The sequence below is a fragment of the Mytilus californianus genome, unplaced genomic scaffold (genome assembly GCF_021869535.1).
Source record: "Mytilus californianus isolate M0D057914Y unplaced genomic scaffold, xbMytCali1.0.p SCAF_7, whole genome shotgun sequence".
Classification (NCBI taxonomy): domain Eukaryota; kingdom Metazoa; phylum Mollusca; class Bivalvia; order Mytilida; family Mytilidae; genus Mytilus; species Mytilus californianus.
The window spans coordinates 107824896-107849620 of NW_026262723.1; the positions used below are offsets into that span (position 1 = coordinate 107824896).

The 24725-nt window shown below is 32.3% G+C and overlaps 1 protein-coding gene across 2 annotated transcripts in view; it reads right to left on the minus strand.

Moving 5' to 3' along the window:
* The window catches only part of LOC127707900 (receptor-type guanylate cyclase Gyc76C-like), a 148429-nt gene that overhangs the window by 43881 nt on the left and 79823 nt on the right, over positions 1–24725 (minus strand). For both annotated transcript variants that reach the window (XM_052212659.1, XM_052212658.1), the window contains exons 3-4: positions 16327–16630; positions 12965–13111 (exon numbers count right to left, since the gene is read on the minus strand). In XM_052212659.1, coding sequence (XP_052068619.1) covers positions 12965–13111; positions 16327–16630 — 451 coding nt within the window. The remainder of the gene's footprint in view (positions 1–12964; positions 13112–16326; positions 16631–24725) is intronic.

Below are 24725 nucleotides of genomic sequence, written 5' to 3' on the forward strand. Positions count from 1 at the left end.
CCAATTATCCGTATATGTATGCAGCTAGATAAGAGAAGTTCAGGAGTAAAATTCCAATGGAATCGATTAATATATATGCAGCAAAGATTAACACTTTTGAAATTAAACTACTAGGCAAATTCAAACGGATCTTAACCCGATGTAAACATTGAAGTGAATAGATCGAGAAGACCGAAAATACATGTACAAAAATCGAGACGACCTTTTCTTTAATGTTTTAACCTACACAGACACGACTTTTAAATTGTTATATTCACGAAAAGACAATATTTCTATATTGAATGTTCACATGACAAGACCAGAACCGGTGTACTCTAAAAATTTGATTTGAAAAATAGGTATTTTGGGGGAAATTGTAACATGCTAAAGACTATGTGAAACACTGAAAATTGGTGACCTGAAGAATCTTTAGTTTTTGTATGTACATGATTTCCAATTTTTTTTTATCAATATTCAGCAAAGATTACCATTTTTTAGATTTCAGTTTCACAAGCTTCCAGTAAAATTTTCTTGCTAAATAATGAACATAAAGCATCGAGTATTTGCATGTATATTTGTAATAACACAGTTTAACAAATAATTTATTCAAAATGTACGGTTGTTGTTTAGAAATAACTTTTGTTCAGTATAATTGTCACCGGCATTGTTTTACTATTGATTTTTTCATCTTTTTCATAAGAAGAGTGATTTTTCTATTGCTCTCATTCATCGGTTTTGCCACTGATAATAAATTACATAACACATAGCTGAGAGGGCGATATAGCAGATTATCACCTCTCGAAAAATAATTGTCAATCTTGGCTTCGCCTCGGTTGACAATGTTTTCTCGGGGTAACAATCTGCTCAATCTTCTCTCAGCTATGTTTTCTTAATATATTGTGAGCACTTTATTTTCCCCAAACCTGGGACAGCGGTGAGACAGCGCAACAAAATGACAAACTGTAAGAAACAGTTCGAATGGGCCTAAGTAATCAGATCGACAAAAAAAAACAAACAAAAACATAACATAAGGCTTATTCTGATAGCGAGAGTGCTTCTAATTTCATAACATATCGATAATTCATTGAGAATTCTGGAAGCATTTGGAAAATCAATATGCATGTTACTGTAATATTTCACACGTAAACGTACGTTTCAACTGTATTAAAGAGATATCTGTTTAATTAATAAACATTTAAATTCCACTTGTATAACGAAACAAATCAATACAAACACCATAACATATAAAGTACTTGATTTCAATTTCCTAAAGTTACAAAATTTAATTGAAAGAAGAAGGAGTTAAATAAAATCAGGCTAAGTGCTTATATTTGCTACTACGATGTATTCCGTTTAAAGGGTAATTATAAATAATACTCAAGTACTTATTATAGCAACACTGTGGTTATTAGATATAAGAAGATGTGGTATGAGTGCCAATGAGACAACTCTCCATCCTAGTCAAAATTTATAAAAGTAAACCAATATAGGTCAAAGTACAGTCTTCCACACGGAGCCTTGGCTCACACCGAACAGCAAGCTATAAAGGGCCCCAAAAATTACTAATGTAAAACCATTCTAGCGGGAAAACCAACGGTCCAATCTATATAAAAAACGAGAAACGAGAAACACTTATGAACCACATCAACAAACGACAACTATTGAACATCAGATTCCTGACTTAGGACAGGTGCAAACAATTGCAGCGGGTTTAAACGTTTTAATGGTACCAAACCTTCACCCTTATCTGAAACAATAGTGTAACATCACAACATAGAAAGACACACTATAAAATAGCAATTGAAATGGCTTAACTCAATCAAAAGACATATCAACACCTGTGAACATACACTGAACAAATAAATTTGATCTATGATACAACGTAATTAAAATACAAAATAAATAAACTAAGGGAATATTAATTAAAGTAACATGTTATACCGCTGTGAAATGTTAAACAATTTAAGAAAAACAATATGCTTGAACAAAAATATCAGCCATTTGTAATTACTTTAAACACAGGTTAATGAAAATAATTTTGTTGTTGGGTATACGTGTACAGTTCAAATGGAGAAAGGAAATATTTTTACAAAATAGATAATTTTGATGTTCATAGTACGAAGAAGTGAAAATTTATTGTAATACCAAACACTTATCAAAGCTGGTATATAGACCAGATATAATCCTGAATAAGTAAACATTAAATAACAAAAAAGCATTACAATTAGTATCAACAGGTCAAATAAACAAGAAGGTACGATTTGAGAGTACTCGCAGTTACTGACAGCTCGTTAAAAACCAAAAACAATAAATAATGAAAAATCATGCATCAGAGACTAAAATCAACTAAAACACATCCCAGGCATTTAGTATTTTAACGTCACGGACAGTCAAAGAAGACATGACTTGTGCAATGCCAAAAATAAATGTATCGACAGGCAGTAGGATAGTTAGGAGTTAACCTCTTTATAGATCAAAATGAACGTGGGTGTGTCTTTATACATCCCGTTTGAAAAGGATACAAATTTAGTTATGTTTCAATCTGCTGATGACAAAATCGACATTTGTGCCAATGTAAAATATATTCAAAGATCTAATTACAACATTGGTAAGATAACCTTTACTAATGAGTTTGTTTAAAGGTTCGATGAGTTTATACGGATCACATAGTGATTTCCGCGCTTTAAGTACAATATTACCGTAAAATTTAGGAAATGAAATACCGTTTTAATCAGTTTTCTACAGGTACAGCCAAATTTACTAATCAAATCTTTGTATCTATGAAAGAATTTAGTAAAAGTTTTACGTAATTTATGGTAACGAAATCCCTGACTTAATAATTTACCAGTGATGCATTGATTACGTTCGTTAAAATCTATGACATCACTACACACACAGTCATAACGAACGAGTTGGGATATATAAACACCGTATGATGGAGCCAAAGGAACATCGCCGTCTGAAAAAGGAAAATTAACAATAGGGAATGAAAAGTCGTCTCTTTTGTAGTAAATTTTAGTATGGAGTTTTCCTTTATAGATTGAAATGTCCAAATCTAGAAAAGGACAACTACTGCTGTTTATGTTAGATTTATTTAAAATAAGTTCTTTTGGGTAAATTTCGGTAGTATATTTAGAGAACTCTGGATTGTTTAACGAAAAAATATCATCCAGATAACGGAAGGTATTGTTGAATGTATCAACCAAATGTAACAATGACGTGTCTTTACTGAGTTTGGTCATAAACTGAGATTCATGGCAATACAGGAATAAATCTGCTATTAAAGGGGCGCAGTTAGTGCCCATAGGAATACCTACTACTTGTCGATACACTTTATTGCCGAAACGTACATATATGTTGTCCAGGAGAAAATTCAAAGCTTCAATTATGTCTCCACATTTCCAGTAAGTGTATCTGGCATACTTTCCTTTTTCGTTACAGAAAAAGGCTTTAAACGAGTTACAGCAAATAAATTTGCAATGAGATTTTTGTACTGATCATAAATCAATTAATAAATCAATTAAATGTCGCTTAGTTGTCTCTGATATGCTCACGCACATTTTCAGTCGATTCGGGACGATTTGCAACTTATGATGGTAAGCGATTATATTAGTATAATGGGAATGTTTAAATATATATCCATATTTTTAAAATCCTATCATTGTCAAATAACGGCCAGGTGAGTAAGCGATATTCATTGATATTATAATGACTGCAGTGTTAAACTGCATTCGTCAATATGGTACCATGCAAAAACATATAAATAAGAAGATGTGGTATAAACGCCAATGAGACAACTCTCCACCAGAGTCCAAATGACATAGAAGTTAACATAAATGTCACTGTGACTTTGAGATTAAGAACAGCAATAAAAACGCTGTTTCTTTGCTTTTTGTGTGTTTTTTGTTGTGCATGTACTGATTTTGTGTCATGGGTGTATACCCCATATCCTTTGTTTTTCTATTAAATAAAGCTAATGAGACATATGGGGGGAAAAGGCAGAAGATACCTTCGGTAGAAACAAAATATCTAATCGAGACCGAAACATAACAGCAAAAAAACCGAGAAACAACAAAAGACGAACAACAGTCCGAAAAACATAACACTGGGGATGATCAGTATGTTAGTACTTATATATGATAAAAGGTAACCAACATAAGTCAGGAGCCTGTAATTCAGTGGTTGTCGTTTGTTTCTGTGTATCATATTTGTTTTTCGTTCATTATTTTGTACATAAATTAGGCCGTTAGTTTTCTCGTTTGAATTGTTTTACATTTGTCATTTCGGGACCTTTTATAGCTGACTGTGCGGTAAGGGTTTTGCTCATTGTTGAAGACCGTACGTTGACCTATAGTTGATAATTTCTGTGTCGTTTGGTCTCTTGTGGAGAGTTGTCTCGTTGGCAATTTATTATTATACCACATCTTCTTGTCTTTTTGTACAACTTAATCTAAAACATGGTTTGACCTTCTAACTGCATTTCTCATCATAAGCTTTAATATGGAAATTTTGCACTTCAAACGCACATAATTACCTCAAAGTATTTCCTTGATATTCCGACAATCATACCTAATTTTGTGAAACTCGGGGGACCATGAAATTGGAAGACTTTTAAGCATAATGCGTTTTTCAATTGCAAGCAATTTCACAAAACTTAACTGGTATCAGCATAAAATCGGTTAAGCTTCCTGGAAGTAATCAAATTTCAATAAGGCTTAAGTTAGTTTCAAATGCTTTGGGGTAATAGAATTCTTCGTTGTTTTGACTGGTACTGAGAGAAACATTATTGAACATGTTCAAGAGATATTATTCCCAAGTATAAAGTTATCGCACCAAATTCATAGGATTCAACAGTAACACCTTATAACAAGCGCTACACAACTCTTCAAGATATTCTATTATTTAGAGCTTTTTCAGAACTGATTATTCGTTGTACTGTCTTAATATGTTGTACCATTATTTCTCTAATCGAGATGAATAAAAGGTCAACGGTAAAAAGCGGTACCTATACAGGTCCCAGATATTTTGTATTTAAGTGTTCTTTCCTTTGTAGAGTTGTTGTTCATAATCTGGCATGTCTATCAAATAAGTACACAATGGTCTATATTCGTAGCAATCGGCGTTTAGTTGGTTGATATAGTCGAGCGTTTGATTGTGTCAGATTTTTATGGACTTCAACTTTATAAATTTACCTCGGAGTTCGGTATTTTTGTCAATAATTTTGTTCGTACCAACCGACAGAACCCTTACATGGCAAACAATAAATTGATGAAAAAGATTCAATACAACTATATTATGTAAGAAACATATTACAGAAGTACGTAACAAAAGAGTCTTAAAAGTTGCACTCTTAATTTCACATTAATATTATTGTGGAATACAACTAAATGAGAGACGACATTCAATCTCATAAACAGGTTAATCATAATACGACCTAATAATTATGGTGACCAAAGATACGACGTCATGCGTCCTCAAGATACGTTAAAGAATATCAAAATAAGGCCAAACATTTTAAAAATGGTCAAGTTTTCAACCCTAAATGCTTTCCACATCATAACAGATTGATTACTCGATATATACTCTGTATGAAATATTGCACGAGCGACCACATAGGGCAAACTTGTTTTGGATTATGCAATAGTAGCAACATGTAGAGTTAATCAAGGTATTGCTCAGAATTCAATGTGGTACCTGTTTGATGTATACATACATGTTGTGAATGCATTTTTACTTTCGTTCAAAATAATCAATGAATCAATGATTATAAAAGACAAATGTAGATAATACTTTATTCGACAGTTTCTGTCATTCAAGTCTTATTTTCGTATGCAAGCACAATAAAGATGAAGTAGGTTTTCCATACTGACTTACTTGTGACAGATATGACAGGAAATCATTCTAGTTGTCTCAAAGTCAGTATGGACTTCTCTTCTGAAGGTCTATCTTATTAAAAATTCGAGGTAAATGCAAATTTAGTGTTACAAGCATTGATAGAGGTATATCGACCACACAGGTATTATCTTTTTTAAGTTTAAGTTATAGATTTATCAATTCCTGAGGTATCAACTCTTAGATAAGGTATATATATATCAACCACATAGGTATTAATTCATTAGATAAGGTATAGATATATCAACCCCGAAAGTACAAATTATTTAGATGAGGTATATTTATATCAACCCCTAGTGTATCAATTCATTAAATAAAGTATATATGTATCAATTCTTGAGAGGTATAATTACTATATATATATCAATCCCTGAAATATACCCCCCCCCCCTTAAGATATCAATTCTTCAGATAAGGTATAGATATACCCTCCCTAAGATATCAATTCTTTAGATAAGGTATAGATATACCCCCCCCCCCCCCCCTAAGATATCAATTCTTTAGATAAGGTATAGATATACCCCCTAAGATGTCAACTCTTTAGATAAGGTATATATATATACCTCCCTAAGATATCAATTATTCAGATAAGGTATAGATATACCCCCCTCCCCTAAGATATCAATTCTTTAGATAAGGTATAGATAACCCCCCCCCTTTAAGATATCAATCCTTCAGATAAGGTATAGATATACCTCCCATAAGATATCAATTCTTTAGATAAGGTATAGATATACCCCCCTAAGATATCAATTCTCAATTCTTCAGATAAGGTATAGATATACCCCCTCCCCTAAGATATCAATTCTTTAGATAAAGTATAGAAATACCCCCTCCCCCCCTAAGATATAAATTCTTCAGATAATGTATAGATATACCCCCCTAAGTTATCAATTCTTTAGATAAGGTTACGATATACCCCCCCCCCCCCCCCCTCCCCTAAGATATCAATTCTTCAGATAAGGTATAGATATACCCTCCCTAAGATATCATTTCTTTAGATAAGGTATAGATAAACCCCCCCCCCCTTAAGATATCAATTCTTTAGATAAGTTTTAGATATACCCCCCCCCCCCCCTTAAGATATCAATTCTTCAGATAAGGTATAGATATACCCCCCTAAGTTATCAATTCTTTAGATAAGGTATAGATATACCACCCCCCTAAGATATCAATTCTCCAGATAAGGTATAGATATATCAACCCCTAAGGTATCTAGTCTTTAGATAAGGTATCATAGATATATCACCCCCTAAAGTACTAATTATTTAAATAAGGTATAGATATAGCCCCCCTACTGTATCAGTTCATTAGATAAGGTGTAGATATATCACCCCCTAAGGTATCAATATCCTAAGATTCGGTATTGATATATCACCCCCTAAGGTATCAATTCTTTAGATTCGGTATTGATATATCAACCCCCAGGGTATCAAGTCTTTCGATAAGGTATATTTATATCAACTCCTAAAGTATTGATTCATTACATAAGGTATATATATTTCAACCCCTAAGGTATCAATTCTTTAGATAAGGTAAAGATATATCACCCCCTAAGGTATCAATTCTTTAGATAAGGTAAAGATATATCAACCCCTAAGGTATCAATTCTTTAGATAAGGTAAAGATATATTAACCCCTAAGGTATCAATTCTTTAGATAAGGTGTAGATATATCTGTTACAGTGAATTTGTATAATCAGGGATTATGTAGAATCCCTGGTTTTTCAGGGATTATGTAGAATCGCTAAACTCATTAGTGATTATATATAATCCCTGAAAATGACCAGTGATTTTACATAATCACTGAACATTTTACTAATTATTTTACAAATTCCCTAATATGATTTCAGGGATTATCAATAATGAAAAAAAAAAAAAAAATAAGGGAAAGGTTTTACCAGTGATATTTTATTTAACTGTATGTTGAACCACAATATTTCACAAACAAATAAGTATGGCAGAGGAAAATACAAAATGCAAGCTATGGACAAGGAACAAAAAATGGTATTTTTACTTTGATGACAAAAGAACCAAGTAGAAAAGACTAAAATCCTGCTTAATTCTATCTGCTAACAAAGTATATATTTAAATTGTTTTAAGGCTGCTATTATCCTATATATTTCATACATATTACACTCTTTACAGCATTATGCAGTACTATAGGAGGGGACGGGGTTGGTGGGCATGGATCTAAAAATAGATAGTCTTCAATATTTGACGAAACAAATATATATTTTGTGAAAAGCAAAAGTTGTCAAAACTAGATATACAAAAACAGAAGTACCATTTATATGATTTGCGTCTCATAAGTATACTAGTTTTTATAACAAATCAGTGGTTGATTCGAGTTGAATTGAGGGCGTTGTCCATAGAGGGGATAAAGAACATGAAATTCAATTCTGAGAGAAATAACGCAACAGAATTCTGCTAGCATCAGCAATCAGTTCACGGCTACTGATTCCCTTTTTTTGGGTACCTTCAGATGATTGTATTACAAACTTTATTTCTCTTAGACATGCCGTAAAATCTGATTCGATATGAGAAAGACAAGGTTTTTTTTTAATGTGGATAGTGTAGTAAAACAGATGCGAATCAGGTAGATGTGCCTGTAGAAAAACAGGGCAAATGTGCAAAAGTTTCTGCCATCCAAATTTATTTAATGAATGTTTTAATATATTGTGCTTAACATTTTTGTATTTTGTGTAAACTATATTGAGGTTATCATTTTAATATATAGTGCTTAATATTTTAATTTTGTGTGACATTTTAAAATATTATGCCTAACATTTTTATTATACTTCAAGGTTATCATTTTTTTCGAGCCTGCGACTTTTGTCGCAGAAAGCTCGACATAGGGATAGTGATGCGGCGGCGTTAGCTTACTTCTTAAAAGCTTTATATTTTAGAAGGTAGAAAACCTGGATGCTTCATACTTTGTATATAGATGCCTTATGTTACGAAGTTTCTGTCTGTCACATGTCCATTGTCCTTGAACTCATTTTCATGGTTCAGTGTGTACTTGAAAAAAAGTTAAATATTTTTTGTAATGTTAATTTCTCCCTTATTATGAGTAATAGGATAACTATATTTCGTATGTGCGTACATTGTACCTTGCAGGGTCCTCATGCCCGTCAGACAGTTTTCACCTTACCTCGGCCTCATTTCATGGATCAGTGAACAAGGTTAAGTTTTGGTGGTCAAGTCCATATCTTAGTTACTATAAGCAATAGGACTAGTATATTTGGTGTATGGAAGGATTGTAAGGTGTACATTTGCAACTGGCAGGTGTCATCTGACCTTGACCTCATTTTCATGGTTCAGTGGTTATAGTTCCGTTTTTTGTTATGATCTGTTTTTCTTATATTGTATGCAATAGGTCTACAAATTTGGTGTATGGAAATATTTTAGGATGCTTATAATGAAGTTTTATTATGATTTGATATTATAAATTATTTAGTTTAACTTACATTCATTTTCTTCATACACAAAATTGTTTCTTCATTTCAGTTATTATGCATAATCCCTGACGTCTTTTCTAGTGATTATACATAATCCCTGAAAATTTCAGTGATTATATATAATCCCTAAACTAACCAGTTATTTTACATAATCCCTGAAAATTTCAGGGATTATGTAGAATCCCTGATTATACAAATTCACTGTAACAAATCAACCCCTAAGGTATCAATTCTTTAGATAAGGTAAAGATATATCAACCCCTAAGGTATCAATTCTTTAGATAAGGTAAAGATATATCACCCCCTTAAGTACTCATTATTTAAATAAAGTATACATATATCATCCCCTATTGTATCAGTTCATTAGATAAGGTATAGATATAGCCCCCCTATTGTATCAGTTCATTATATAAGGTATAGATATATCAACCCCTAAGGTACCAATTCTTTAGATAAGGTAAAGATGTATCACCCCTACGGTAACAATTCTTTAAATAAGGTGTAGATATATATCCCCCTCAGGTACCAATTCCTTAGATAGGGTATAGATATATCACCCCCTAAGGTACCAATTCATTAGCTAGGGTATAGATATATCAACCCCTAAGGTACCAATTCATTAGATTGGGTATAGATATATCAACCTCTAATGTACCAATTCTTTAGATAAGGTGTAGATATATCAACCCCTAATGTACCAATTCTTTAGATAGGGTAAAGATATATCAACCCCTAAGGTACCAATTCTTTAGATAAGGTAAAGATATATTAACCCCTAAGGTATCAATTCTTTAGATAAGGTGTAGATATATCAACCCCTAAGGTATCAATTCTTTAGATAAGGTAAAGATATATCAACCCCTAAGGTTTCAATTCTTTTAGATAAGGTGTAGATATATCAACCCCTAAGGTATCAATTCTGTAGATAAGGTCTAGATATATCAACCCCTAATGTACCAATTCTTTAGATAAGGTGTAGATATATCAACCCCTAAGGTATCAATTCTTTAGATAAGGTAAAGATATATCAACCCCTAAGGTATCAATTCTTTAGATAAGGTAAAGATATATCAACCCCTAAGGTATCAATTCTTTAGATAAGGTAAAGATATATCAACCCCTAAGGTATCAATTCTTTTAGATAAGGTGTAGATATATCAACCCCTAAGGTATCAATTCTTTAGATAAGGTAAAGATATATCAACCCCTAAGGTATCAATTCTTTAGATAAGGTCAAGATATATCAACCCCTAAGGTATCAATTCTTTAGATAAGGTAAAGATATATCAACCCCTAAGGTATCAATTCATTAGATAGGGTATAGATATATCACCCCCTAAGGTATCAATTCTTTAGATAAGGTAAAGATATATCAACCCCTAAGGTATCAATTCTTTAGATAAGGTAAAGATATATCAACCCCTAAGGTATCAATTCTTTAGATAAGGTTAAGATATATCAACGCCTAAAGTATCAATTCATTAGATAGGGTATAGATATATCACCACCTAAGGTATCAATTCTTTAGATAGGGTATAGATATATCAACACCTAAGGTTTCAATTCTTCAGATAAAGTATAGATATATCAACCCCTAAGGTATCAATTCTGTAGATAAGGTGTCAATATATCACCCGTAAGGTACCAATTCTTTCGATAAAGTATAGATATATCAACCCCTAAGGCATCAATTCTTTAGATAAGGTAAAGATATATCAACCCATTAAGGTATCAATTCATTTAGATAAGGTGTAGATATATCAACCCCTAAGGTATCAATTCTGTAGATAAGGTCTAGATATATCAACCCCTAATGTACCAATTCTTTAGATAAGGTGTAGATATATCAACCCCTAAGGTATCAATTCTTTAGATAAGGTAAAGATATATCAACCCCTAAGGTATCAATTCTTTAGATAAGGTAAAGATATATCAACCCCTAAGGTATCAATTCTTTAGATAAGGTAAAGATATATCAACCCCTAAGGTATCAATTCTTTTAGATAAAGTATAGATATATCAACACATAAGATATTAACTCTTTAGATAAGGTTTAAATTTATCAACCCCTAAGGTATCATTTATGTAGATATGGTATAAATCATAGATCAACCCCTAAGGTAACCATATCAATTATTTGAGTTGTCCTGATTTCTTTGGTTCAATATTATGGAAAATTAGTTCTAGTCGATGAATTCTATTTTTGATACGTTGTGCTTAAGTATTGTAGGGTTAAACATTCGCTGTTGCTTCCGAAAAAAAAATAAGTTATTTATCGCACCAATGGTATTCTATTAACAGCAGTTGATAAATTCCATGAACATATTTGCAGAGCAACCGTAAAAGTGAGTGTTTGATTACTAGCATTATAGAAGCATTAATCTGATTATATCAACATATAATAAGATAAATCTCCATGGACTCTAAATTACGTTACTCTAGAAATATTACGCATTGAAAACCATTCTAGGAATATCTTGTTGTTTGATATGATCATGATTGTGATGCAGGGATACATTTATTGTACGTTGATTTGTAATAGTTGTGAAAGAGATACTCGTTATTAATGAATACTTCTCTTTTATAAAGTAGTATTAATTGTTTGACCCGAAAGTTAAATAAATACATATATACTAAAAATAGCTCAAAACATATGCACAAAGTTAACAAGTTTATTGTTACGAGATAGACATTCATACCGCAGTTTCTTCGAAAGAATGAAAAGAAGCTAGTATTATCTGTTCCGCTATTTGCACAATTTCCATTCACTAAATAGATTGTGACTATGTTGTTGACATATATCTAATAGAACTTGAAATAGATCATTCCAGCGATAAAGTTAGGCCAGCTTCTTGTCTTCACTTTAACCCTTAAATTGACAGTTAGTGTTTGTTAAGAAAAAGATTTTACGACGAGAGGGACGGTTTTAATTTTCCCGCCGTGAACTTTTCAATTCAAGCTGCACTAGTCTATGAGATATATCAAAGTTGATACTATATTCCAGGGTTTTCGTTCACGATTTTTTTGATAGAGGGTTTCTGTTTACAAGAAAGCTATTGAATCAAATGTTCTCAATTGTAAAAATTAAAGTCATCTGTCAATTTTTTACGTACATGTGTCGTTTTCACAATCATGTCTTCCTTCCTTGTTTATACATAATGCGAACGGACTTTTTCCTTCCAATCAGCAACGGACGCCAGTTCATTTGTTATTTTTTATAAACAGGGTAATTGAAAACACACCAGCTTTCTCATAATAAATTGAGTTTTTTTCTCCTAAATTTGAAGAAGACGTATGAACAAATAAATGTAATGCCGCAAACCACATAATTTGACACAGAAATATAGAAACTGGTCAACACCAACAAAATGCACTATGCGCGGATACAAGACTTCTAATTTAATACTCTAAAGGCGAATTTTGTCTAAAGAAGTATCATAAGCGGTGTTCGTATCAAAACAGTTTGAAGGCCAAACAAATATCGAAACTACTGACCAACAAACAAGTTCAAAAAGGGTGTAAAATTTTACTACAGCGTGAAAGAGCATATAAAAACACTAAAAGTATAAGAAATCATACTACATGGTATTATAAATATAGACGTTATATAAACTGTTGCAATTGATAACTTACTTTTGAAGTATTTAAGCGGAACTGTGCTGTCAAATGTATCAAGGTCTACATATATGACTATGTATTCACCAGTATCTAGCAGTCCTCTGTCATATAAGTTGGTCATTAGATCAACAACAGCGTTAATATCTCCGAGCAACACATATACTGCAATAACAAAATAATTATGTCTGATTTTTTTCTAACCATTCTTATAGACACAATGCATCACTGAAATGATTTGTTTCCGTTGTAAGGATATTAACCGTAAAATGTTATATATCAAAAAGCTTATAAATCCTGAAAATATGTAAATCGTGGATTATTTTTGATGTATTTAAATGTCTTGTGTGTCCATATAATTGGTTTATCATTAGAACTGTCCCTTGTTCGTAACATTACGACCATCTTTAAGTTTAAAGACACTGTTGTCCGAGGAAGTCATAGAAGATTGGTTGATAGAGTTAAAAAATTTGAAAATGTTTTCACAGAATAAATTATCATAACAGCGAATTTACTTTGTCTGGAATTTCCTCGACGACATTTCTTCCCATGGTCTCATCGGCACAGTTATCTTTATTTAAATGAGATCAGTGGACTTGGTACTCGTAGTGTGAACATGCTCAACAAACTATTTTTTCTTTTCTGTAACAAACATTGAACTTTTTTGTTCCCTTTCATACAGCAGTATATTTATTTGTTAAAAGAGCGTTGAATTTATTGTCGATTGCATAGTAAATGCTATCACGTCGTTTTAAATTAATAGTAATAAAATTGAGAATGGAAATGGGGAATGTGTCAAAGAGACAACAACCCGACAAAAGATCAGAAAACATGTGTATTGAAAGGTACCGCCACAGTTCAGTGACCAGTTTATATACCAGGTATTTGTTAGCACTTGTCAGAACTTTGATGATTTAGATGAATCTTCCAAATATGTTTGATTGTTAACACAAGAAAACTTTCCTATTGTGGAAAAAAAATGGTAATTTTATTTATAGTTCTTTTGACTTAAGAAGAACATGTCTTGATACTGTTTTTTAGTATGTTTTTTGTTCGTTCGTTTGTTTGTTTGTTTGTTTGTATGTTTATTTTGTTTTGGCTCTTATTCTGACTGAGGCTTATGGTGATATTTATATTATATTGTAAAGTCTTATTGTTAACTCTATTACTTCAAGTTTTTTATCTGATTAACATGCTCTTTATGGGCCTTGTAATTTGGAAACATAGAAAATATTCTATACTGTGTAATCCTGCCGAAATGGCTTTGATCTTATTACTAACTGACCATGTGTAAACAAGACAGGAGTAATAAAAATGAAACCTTTGCTGAAGCAGTGCATGTTTTTTCACTGACCGGTTTAATTGGTTAACATTAAGTACAAACATCAAATGAATAAAACCCAATTATTCTTGAAGTTATACATGGTTTTTGTTTTCCCTTGGTTCGTTAGATACGTGTCATATTGCTGAACTGAATATCCCGCTAAGTTTTTGATGTTGTCTGTCTAATGATTAGGATACTGCTGCGGTAAACAAGATTAATAATTACTCTGTATTCACTAAATAGCTTTCTTTAAGTAAATGACTGTTTGTGTTTCTTTGTTTTAGAAGCTAAAAGCACTTAGTTGGTTTATTTTTGGATAATGATAGGTCATTTATCATACACATATCTAAATGATGGGTTGAAAAATGATTTTCCTTTCACTTATCGTTCTATTTTTGCCTGGTGAAGTTTGACTGAATTTAAATATGGCATTACATTGTTAGACGCATTAAAATAAATGCTATTTTCTATTGACACCAACATAAATAATGAAACGGAATGATGTGACATGGTCATTTAGATCTAAGATACATGGTCAATACATAAATCATGTTATCAGTAATCCAATTCTCCTTCCTCATGACTAATGTTGACATTTTAATACAATGAATGCAGTCAACAAAGTGAATCAGGAGATGGTGAGGAACGTTAGTCCGATAAAGCGCAGATTTATGAAGAAAAGGGTGGATTGTAATTGGTGCTTGTTTTGAAATATATTTCACTAAACGTTATTCATACATACTCATTTGGCAATGAAAAGGCAGAGTTATTCTGTTTTATAGGTTAATATCGTAATTGATAATCGTAAATATTGAATGAATCTGGTCTCAATGAACGTATAAAAGACACATTAAACAGCGAGTTTAAACATTCACATATGACGTTTTATGTTTCATGTACATAAATAGAGAGTAATCATTTAGACCAAGAGCTTAACATATTGCAAGAACACCTATTTATATGTTGATCAAAAGATGACGATTGCGTTTTGTGTTTTTTTTTTTTTTTTGGCTGTTACAAATGTAATCAAGTAGGCATATTTGACGCATTTGCCAATGTGACGCGGCAGGTATATTACATTACAAATGAAACATTTGGCGTGAAACCTTTAAATTTGGAAAAAAGTGAAATGAGAAGCCATTGTTAGTGATGTTTCCACTGAAATAACAGAAATAAATATAAGCAATAGTTTTCATGTATGATTCAGGTGGTACAATTTCTTCCCTAAGACAAATTGTAAAACTTTAAAAGAGGTTAATATTTCCTTTCTTTGAATTATTACTTTACATGTATGTTTCATAAGGATTCGTACTTTTGATTGGATGACAACAATCGTGAGCCATTCCTAAATTAGATTTTATTTCCCAATAAAATGCAACATTCATGACAGCACGTGTTTCCCGTAACAACAATGCATAGGAAAACAAACAAAAAAATTGATACAACACGTTGTAGCATAACAAATTGAATGCTTCTTTTTCTAATTTTATTGTGCTGCAAAAGCGTTGACCGAAGCACATTTTGTATCAAAGCGAAACTTAATTGCAAACAAAATTGTAAATGTAGCTTATCCAGGACGTTGGTAAATCCAGCAGGTGCGTCCAATTACTATGAAAGCCTTACTATCTGACGGTGCATAAAAGGGGAGTTGGTCATCTTAAAGAATTTTTTTTTTCAAATTTTGGTACATTTTTTAAGAAATGTACATACCATTTAAAAGATTACATATCAGTTTTTCTTTAACCCTCAATACAGTAGGATTTAATGTTTGCGTTATTAGGTATAATAATACATTTATCAATCCTTTACATGATAAACAGCCCAAAGTCTTAGATACGTCACATTAGTGGAACATAGTTCCAACATTTCTTATCATTCATATCTTTTAGAATAGCAAATTAGTGCTTTTGTTATCATTTTAGGGTGAACAACTAATGACACAGTGATCAGTTTGCAAAACATGTAGTTTTAGAATTGCCTTCTAAAGGTACGTTCAAGACGAAGAGGTTAGATGATATGGCAATTTTTCATCACTATCTTTGTTTAAATACTATACCTCTCGTATCAATAAAAGTCTTCTCAACAATTCCTGGAAATGGGTTGCCTGAGGTGAGGGGAAGATGAGGGTCTTTATATGACTGTTTATCATTGATAGTAATGTTATAAACCTTAGCCTGTTCCAACAGTTTCTTGGCAATAGTTTGTGGTTTGTGTGATAATCCCAAGACAAGGGTAAACCTTTTCCAGTTATAGTGTAGTAATAGTGAAATAATAGAATTAGTAACTTGAGTTGTTGGTGGAAAAGTCCGAACGAAAGTGGGATACTTCAATTTATCGGAAACTTCAAGGTCGGCACATTTCTGAAATGAAAAATAAAAAAATAATTACCGCCATTGCAAATTATGTATTTACACTTTACTGTATAATTAGCTGTAACGTTTACTACATAGAATGCATTTATAACGTGTTAAACAAACTAAGGCACATATATACTTTATGACTATAGACGTCATGTTAATGTTTATTTCGGTGAGTTATCGCTTTGTTACTGTTTCTTTTATTTTCAGAGATATCAAGAAACAATTCCAGAAACTTGCGTTATTAGGTATAATAATACATTTATCAATCCTTTACATGATAATTTTCAAGTATTGAATGTAGCCGAGGTATCAACTGCATGTAGTTTATTAAATTTCACATTTTTCCTAAACTAATGTGTTGATATTCAAATAAAATTCTCTAAATGTGGCAATAACATTAATAAAACTATGAAAGAAAACCCTGTTTTATAGAATCTCTTTAAAAAATATTGAACTACACAGGTTCATTCTCTGTTTCCCATGATACTTTTATTAGGAAAATTAATAAATTACAGATTATTCTTTTAACTTTACTTTCAATTTTTTATTTCCATCAAAGCCCAATCTTAATTAGCTATGCATTTTCCGACAACAATAAACAGTTCAACGATCATCTGCATCTTATATATTGCATTGAACTGTCGTTATAATACAATAAGAAAGTCAGCTTCCTGCCTTGGCTAAATCATACATGTATTGAACTGTCGTTATAATACAATAAGAAAGTCAGCTTCCTGCCTTGGCTAAATCATACATGTATTGAACTGTCATTATAATACAATAAGAAAGTCAGCTTCCTGCCTTGGCTAAATCATGCACGTATTGAACTGTCGTTATAGTACAATAAGAAAGTCAGCTTCCTGCCTTGGCCAAAGCATGCATGTATTGAACTGTCGTTATAATACAATAAGAAAGTCAGCTTCCTGCCTTGGCTAAATCATGCATGTATTGAACTGTCGTTATAGTACAATAAGAAAGTCAGCTTCCTGCCTTGGCTAAAGCATGCATGTATTGAACTGTCGTTATAATACAATAAGAAAGTCAGCTTCCTGCCTTGGCTAAACATGCATGTATTGAACTGTCGTTATAATGCAATAAGGAAGTCAGCTTCCTGCCTTGGCTAAAGCATGCATGTATTTAACTGTCGTTATAATACAATAAGAAAGTCACCTTCCTGCCTTGGCTAAATCATGCATGTATTGAACTGTCGTTATAGTACAATAAGAAAGTCAGCTTCCTGCATGCCTTGGCTAAATCAGGCATGTATTGAACTGTCGTTATAATACAATAAGAAAGTCAGCTTCCTGCCTTGGCTAAAGCATGCATGTATTGAACTGTCGTTATAATACAATACGAAAGTCAGCTTCCTGCCTTGGCTAAATCATGCATGTATTAAACTGTCGTTATAGTACAGTAAGAAAGTCAGCTTCCTGCCTTGGCTAAAGCATGCATGTATTGAACTGTCGTTATAATACAATGTCGTTATAGTACAATAAGAAAGTCACCTTCCTGCCTGGGCTAAATTATACATGTATTGAACTGTCGTTATAGTACAATAAGAAAGTCACCTTCCTGCCTGGGCTAAATCATGCATGTATTGAACTGTCGTTATAGTACAATAAGAAAGTCACCTTCCTGCCTGGGCTAAATCATGCATGTATTGAACTGTCGTTATAGTACAATAAGAAAGTCACCTTCCTGCCTGGGCTAAATCATGCATGTATTGAACTGTCGTTATAGTACAATAAGAAAGTCACCTTCCTGCCTGGGCTAAATCATGCATGAATTGAACTGTCGTTATAGTACAATAAGAAAGTCACCTTCCTGTCTTGGCTAAATCATGCATGTATTGAACTGTCGTTATAGTACAATAAGAAAGTCACCTTCCTGCCTTGGCTAAATCATGCATGTATTGAACTGTCGTTATAGTACAATAAGAAAGTCACCTTCCTGTCTGGGCTAAATCATGCATGTATTGAACTGTCGTTATAGTACAATAAGAAAGTCACCTTCCTGTCTGGGCTAAATCATGCATGTATTGAACTGTCGTTATAGTACAATAAGAAAGTCACCTTCCTGTCTGGGCTAAATCATACATGTATTGAACTGTCGTTATAGTACAATAAGAAAGTCACCTTCCTGCCTTGGCTAAATCATACATGTATTGAACTGTCGTTAAAGTACAATAAGAAAGTCACCTTCCTGCCTTGGCTAAATCATGCATGTATTGAACTGTCGTTATAGTACAATAAGAAATTTTCTTCCTGTCTTGGCTAAATCATGCACGTATTGAACTGTCGTTATAGTACAATAAGAAAGTCACCTTCCTGCCTTGGCTAAATTATATATGTATTGAACTGTCGTTATAGTACAATAAGAAAGTCACCTTCCTGCCTTGGCTAAATCATGCATGTATTGAACTGTCGTTATAGTACGTTAAGAAAGTCACCTTCCTGCCTTGGCTAAATCATGCATGTATTGAACTGTCGTTATAGTACAATAAGAAAGTCACCTTCCTGCCTTGGCTAAATCATGCATGTATTGAACTGTCGTTATAGTACAATAAGAAAGTCACCTTCCTGTCTGGGCTAAATCATGCACGTATTGAACTGTCGTTATAGTACAATAAGAAAGTCACCTTCCTGCCTTGGCTAAATCATGCATGTATTGAACTGTCGTTATAGTACAATAAGAAAGTCACCTTCCTGTCTGTCATGATACACTTTGACAAACATAGAAGAGCAATTTGATTAAATTTTGATGCTCATTTTGCCATCTTAAAGAGCATGGAGATACATGCAGATAATACCGTGTTAACATTTATTAAGGAATTATTCTTCATGTCAGAACTACCAAGACCAACATTATACGGAATTTTATAGTTTTTGTAACTAATATTCCGGCAAAACAATGATCTGATACGGGTTATGTTCTTACATCGTATATTCCATGATGGTATGATACTAAACCCCGAACGGGAGGGATTGCGCTTGATTTTCATATGATGAAGAAATAATCTTTCAACCAGTTTAATTGAGGTCTGGAGCTGGCATGTCAGTAATTGCTAGTAGTCCTTTGTTAATTTTTAGTTTTTATTGTCATTTTGCTTAGTTTCTTCTGTTACCTATTTTAACATCGGACTCGGACTTCTTTTAAACTGAATTCCACTGGGCATATTGCTGTGTGTTTGTTTATTCCACATTGGGTAGAGGTATAGGGGAAGGGTTGAGATCTCCAAAAACATGTTTAACCCCGCCGAAATTTTGCGCCTATCCGAAGTCAGGAAACTTTGGCCTTTGTATGTTTTTTTTTAAATTTTGGTTCATTTATATGTTTCGGAGTTAAGTGTGACGTCCATTTTCGCTGAACTAGTATACATTATTGTTTAGAGGCAAGCTGAAGCCTGTGCGGGTGCGGGATTTTCAAGGTGTCCTTGAGCTGTTTTATGCTCTTTGGTTGGGTTGTTGTCTCATTGACGCATTCCCCGTTTCCATTCTCAATTTTATCAGTAACGCGCACACGGATCAGATGGTCAAAGTTTTCGAGCTGAAAGTCATCAATGCAAATGCAATATCATTTGTATACAAGACACATAGACAAAGCCAGAGAGTCTCACACAGAGTCAACGTACATAAAAAGGAATGCACGCATAAAGTACGTGTTTTCGTATAAGGAGCCACACGATGTACTACAATACCCTGTAAATCATAAATAAGTTACATAAAATATCTGATTCAAAATTTATTATATGTTTGTATACCTGTAACTGTAAAAAAGTCAAGAACAAATATTATATCACAAAACGGAATAAATACCATAAATAACTTGAAAGCCTAACTTTGTACTTTTGTCATTTAGTGTATACATTAAACCTTTGTTTTTGAAATCATTTATCAGTTAGAAAAATAGACAGTTAAGTAAAACAGAGTGGTTAATTTGACATGAACGTTGTCATATATAATAATGATTATGAAAACGTCTTTTTCAGTTTAAACCATATAAGTTTGCTTATTCCACTGGTTTATTTTTATTGTAATTGAAATATTACCATATACATTGTAGTTATAATCTTAAGGAAGTTCATAAAAACGACTAATATCCAAAATCTTAAATTATGCATCATTTTTTTTTGTCTATTCTATTGTGTACAATTGTTCTGCACTTTTACTTGATAAACGTACAGAGGTAAATAAAACGTAGACTATGTAGACGGAAGGCACATGCACGCGTTACATACGACGCGCACGTACACTGTACACTGTGAACACACACAGGTCTCAAGATACATACATGGGCTACTCACATGCATCACACGATACACGCTATATTATAGCATGGGACACGACATTACATACAGCAAACGGTTCGCGATTAGTTAAGAATACCATGGGTTTCATTAACTATATATCTGTTCCAAGAACACAATGAGTGATTAAGGGGAAACATTGTTGTCACATTTATGCATGCATAATCTTAAGTTCTGTATAAAAGGATATAAGAATATTATGATTTTTGCATTAATAGAATTTAATTTGACTCATCAAGAGTCTGAGATAAACCGTATGTATATATATCATTCATTCCTATTCCACAGGAATGAAGTAACAATGAAATAATGAAATTGCCATTAGCCCATTATTTAAAAAAACAAAAAAATATATTGTATTATTTTGAACCTATTTTGCTTGACTGAATTGATTATGTTGAGCAATCTCTTTAAGATATGATGTTAAAGCCGGAAATCCTTATTTGTTCATCGTTATATGAAGTATAGATTAATTGGTTGAGTGTAGTTTGCTTAACTTCCAGTTGCAAATATTCCATGCAACAACCCCATGGGCTACTAGGAGAAAGGAAATTAAGACAAACATAATGTCCATAAAACGCTACGCTGAAAATTATAGAGCACAACATTCCCGATAAAAAAAATAAGACTTATTAATACCCGAGAATATATTTGGTCAACGATAATCTGACAATACGAAAAATCATGATAAAAAATGTGTCCGAGATTTTACAAATTCAAGCCTATCCTAAAAGATTAATCCACATAAACTTTATATATTTATGACTAGCTGTGTTATTTAATAAATCTGAGGATGTTCGTATGACATCATTATTACAATCGATACCAAAGATGTTTCCGTTATTCAGTAGATGAATTCCCATGCTTTTACTACAAATTCGTTTTCTTAAATTAAACAATTTAATTTGTTTCCCCAGACATGATATCCAGACTTGCTTTATTTACATCTTTCAATATTTCACTAAATTGTCAGACACGAAAGAAATTTTAAGTTGACAGGCCTTAGGATAAATATTATTTTTTGTTCTAATTTTACTTTAAACAATCAATATCAAATGACATGATTGCAAGTCAAATATGGCTGTCATCGTTATTAAAAGTGGAAAAAGAACGATAAATCAATTAAATATTCTTAAAAACTCATATAAAGGACAAATAACAGAATTGTGGGAATAAAGTACACATTCTCGTGTAATATACTTAATATCTTTCCTGTCAGAACAATAAATATAATATAAAGATAGGAGATATGGCATTGTTGCCAAAGAGACAATAATCCACCAGATTATCATATTATGTTTTTGTATTTAATTGTACAAAACGTTTATATTGTTTCAATAAAATAAGTTTTGATAAATTTTGAAATAGATTAAAAATCAAATTCTATTAATTTACACCGAAAGGGATGGTGAATTAATATTTTTTCCTAGCTTCCGCAGCAGCCATTGAAGCCAGAAATCGTGCCCGAAATTAAAAAAAAAATGGCAACAGCTAACCCAGCTCTACTAAATAGGTACACATTGATAGCGTCCTCTAATTTTTGCGCAAAGCATGCAGGTATAAGGATGAATATAGCATTTTATTAAATTGATATATATTTAACGAACCCCACTCCATTGACCATTTATAATAAACAGCTGCGCCATGAGCGCATGATACGCCCGTCGTCTTGACTCAATAAGTTTTAATCTTATTTTCACCAAAAAGTATACAGATCGTTTGACCATCATAAGAAACAACTATGTTAAGTTTCATGAAATTTGGATAAGTCATTCTCAAGTTACGGTGCGACATGTTTACGCCGGACAGACAGACTTTAGATTAATATAAATAAGAAGTGTGTAAAATTTTAAGCAATAATCATAAATCGTTTTTGAGATACGGCGCGACATGTGAAAACCCCCCTTTAAAAAAAAAAATCAATATCTCAAAAATAAAATTTTGAATCAAAACCAAAAAGTATACAGATCTTTAGATTAATATAACTAAGAAGTGTGTAAAATTTTAAGCAATAATCATAAATCGTTTTTGAGATACGGCGCGACATGTGAAAAACCCCTCCCCCTTTTTTTACAAAATACTCAATAACTCAAAAATAAAATTTTGAATCATCACCAAAAAGTATACAGATCTTTAGGTTAATATAACTAAGAAGTGTGTAAAGTTTTAAGCAATAATCGTAAACTGTTTTTGAGATACGGCGCGACATGTGAAAAACCCCTCCCCCTTTTTTAACAAAATACTCAATATCTCTAGAATAAAATTTTGAATCATCACCAAAAAGTATACAGATCTTAAGATAAAAATAACTAAGAAGTGTGTAAAGTTTTAAGCAATAATCAAAAATTGTTTTTGAGAAACGGCGCGACATGTGAAAAATAAAACACACACCTGTTTTAGTTACTAAGTCCCGTAACTCAAAAAGTTTTAATCTTATTTTCACCAAAAAGTATACAGATCGTTTGACCATCATAAGAAACAACTATGTTAAGTTTCATGAAATTTGGATAAGTCATTCTCAAGTTACGGTGCTACATGTTTACGCCGGATAGACAGACGGACAGACAGACGGACGGACGGACGGACACTGGACATTTGTATACCATAATACGTCCCGTCAAAAATTGACGGGCGTATAAAAATAGCGAATTTAATACCATATTTCAAAATAAAAGTCTTGGAAATCCAGAAACAATAATTTAAGTTATGTATAATGATCTCGTTTGCCCGTCTATATTGTCAGACGACGAACTGAAGTGTATGTTAATTTTTTATTTCTGTTTACTTCTTATCGTTATGCGTTTGAAATGCAAAAAAAAAGAAATTGTATAATGTTTTAAACAAATTTTCATGATATCTTACATCATTATGTGTCTTTGCTCTACGACGTTACTTTCAAAATCAACAAGAAAGTTTGAATAAAAATATTACCTTTTTCATGTTAATGTTTATACGGCTTTATACTTCTTGTAGTGAACAGTAAATCCTTTGTTATACTGTTTAAACCTTTGGGGTTTTCGTTTATATAAGGAAAAAGTTCATTAACTTTTGCAAATGTCTTTTGTATTAAATAATCCGTAGCCTTTGCATCCTATAGATATGTGAAAGATCTTAACGTGATCTTCTCTATGATAATAAGTTAATAAAGCCAGCTAGTATTGTTTTGTGTTCTGACACAGATACAGAGTCCTGGCGGTTAACAACCTTGACAATTTTGAGTTATTGGACAATAATAAATTGTAATAATTAATCGATTCTATAGATTACTAAAGATTAGTCATATCAATCTGAGAAAGGACCCTTCATTTGTTTGGACAGATGTTTCTGAGAAGTCTTATTACACAATATGGTCTTTGAACAACCGATTTGTCTGTCGTTATCGCTTCTAAATAACGGTGACCTACTTTTAAAAGTAATGAAAAACAATTACATTTTAGCAATGAAGGTTATTAGCTTCATCCCTCCTTAATTTCCCCTACATAATTTACCTATACTCTCTGAATTAAAATTGATAACAGAAGACCGAAAAGCTATAATTTATTACGCGCATTTTTTTTTTATTGTAATTGTAGATCAAATTACAAAACATATGTCATGATTAATTTATGTAAACACAAGAACTGTTGTATAATGATAATACGATCAGAATATACTATTCGCTGTTACACAGAAAAAATTTCAAACTTTTAAGTAGTTTTATAATTCAAAACATGTTATTACTGAAGCATGACCTTAAGTTCTTCACTACACTTGATTAAGTTTGTGACACTGACCTTAGAGCTACATTTC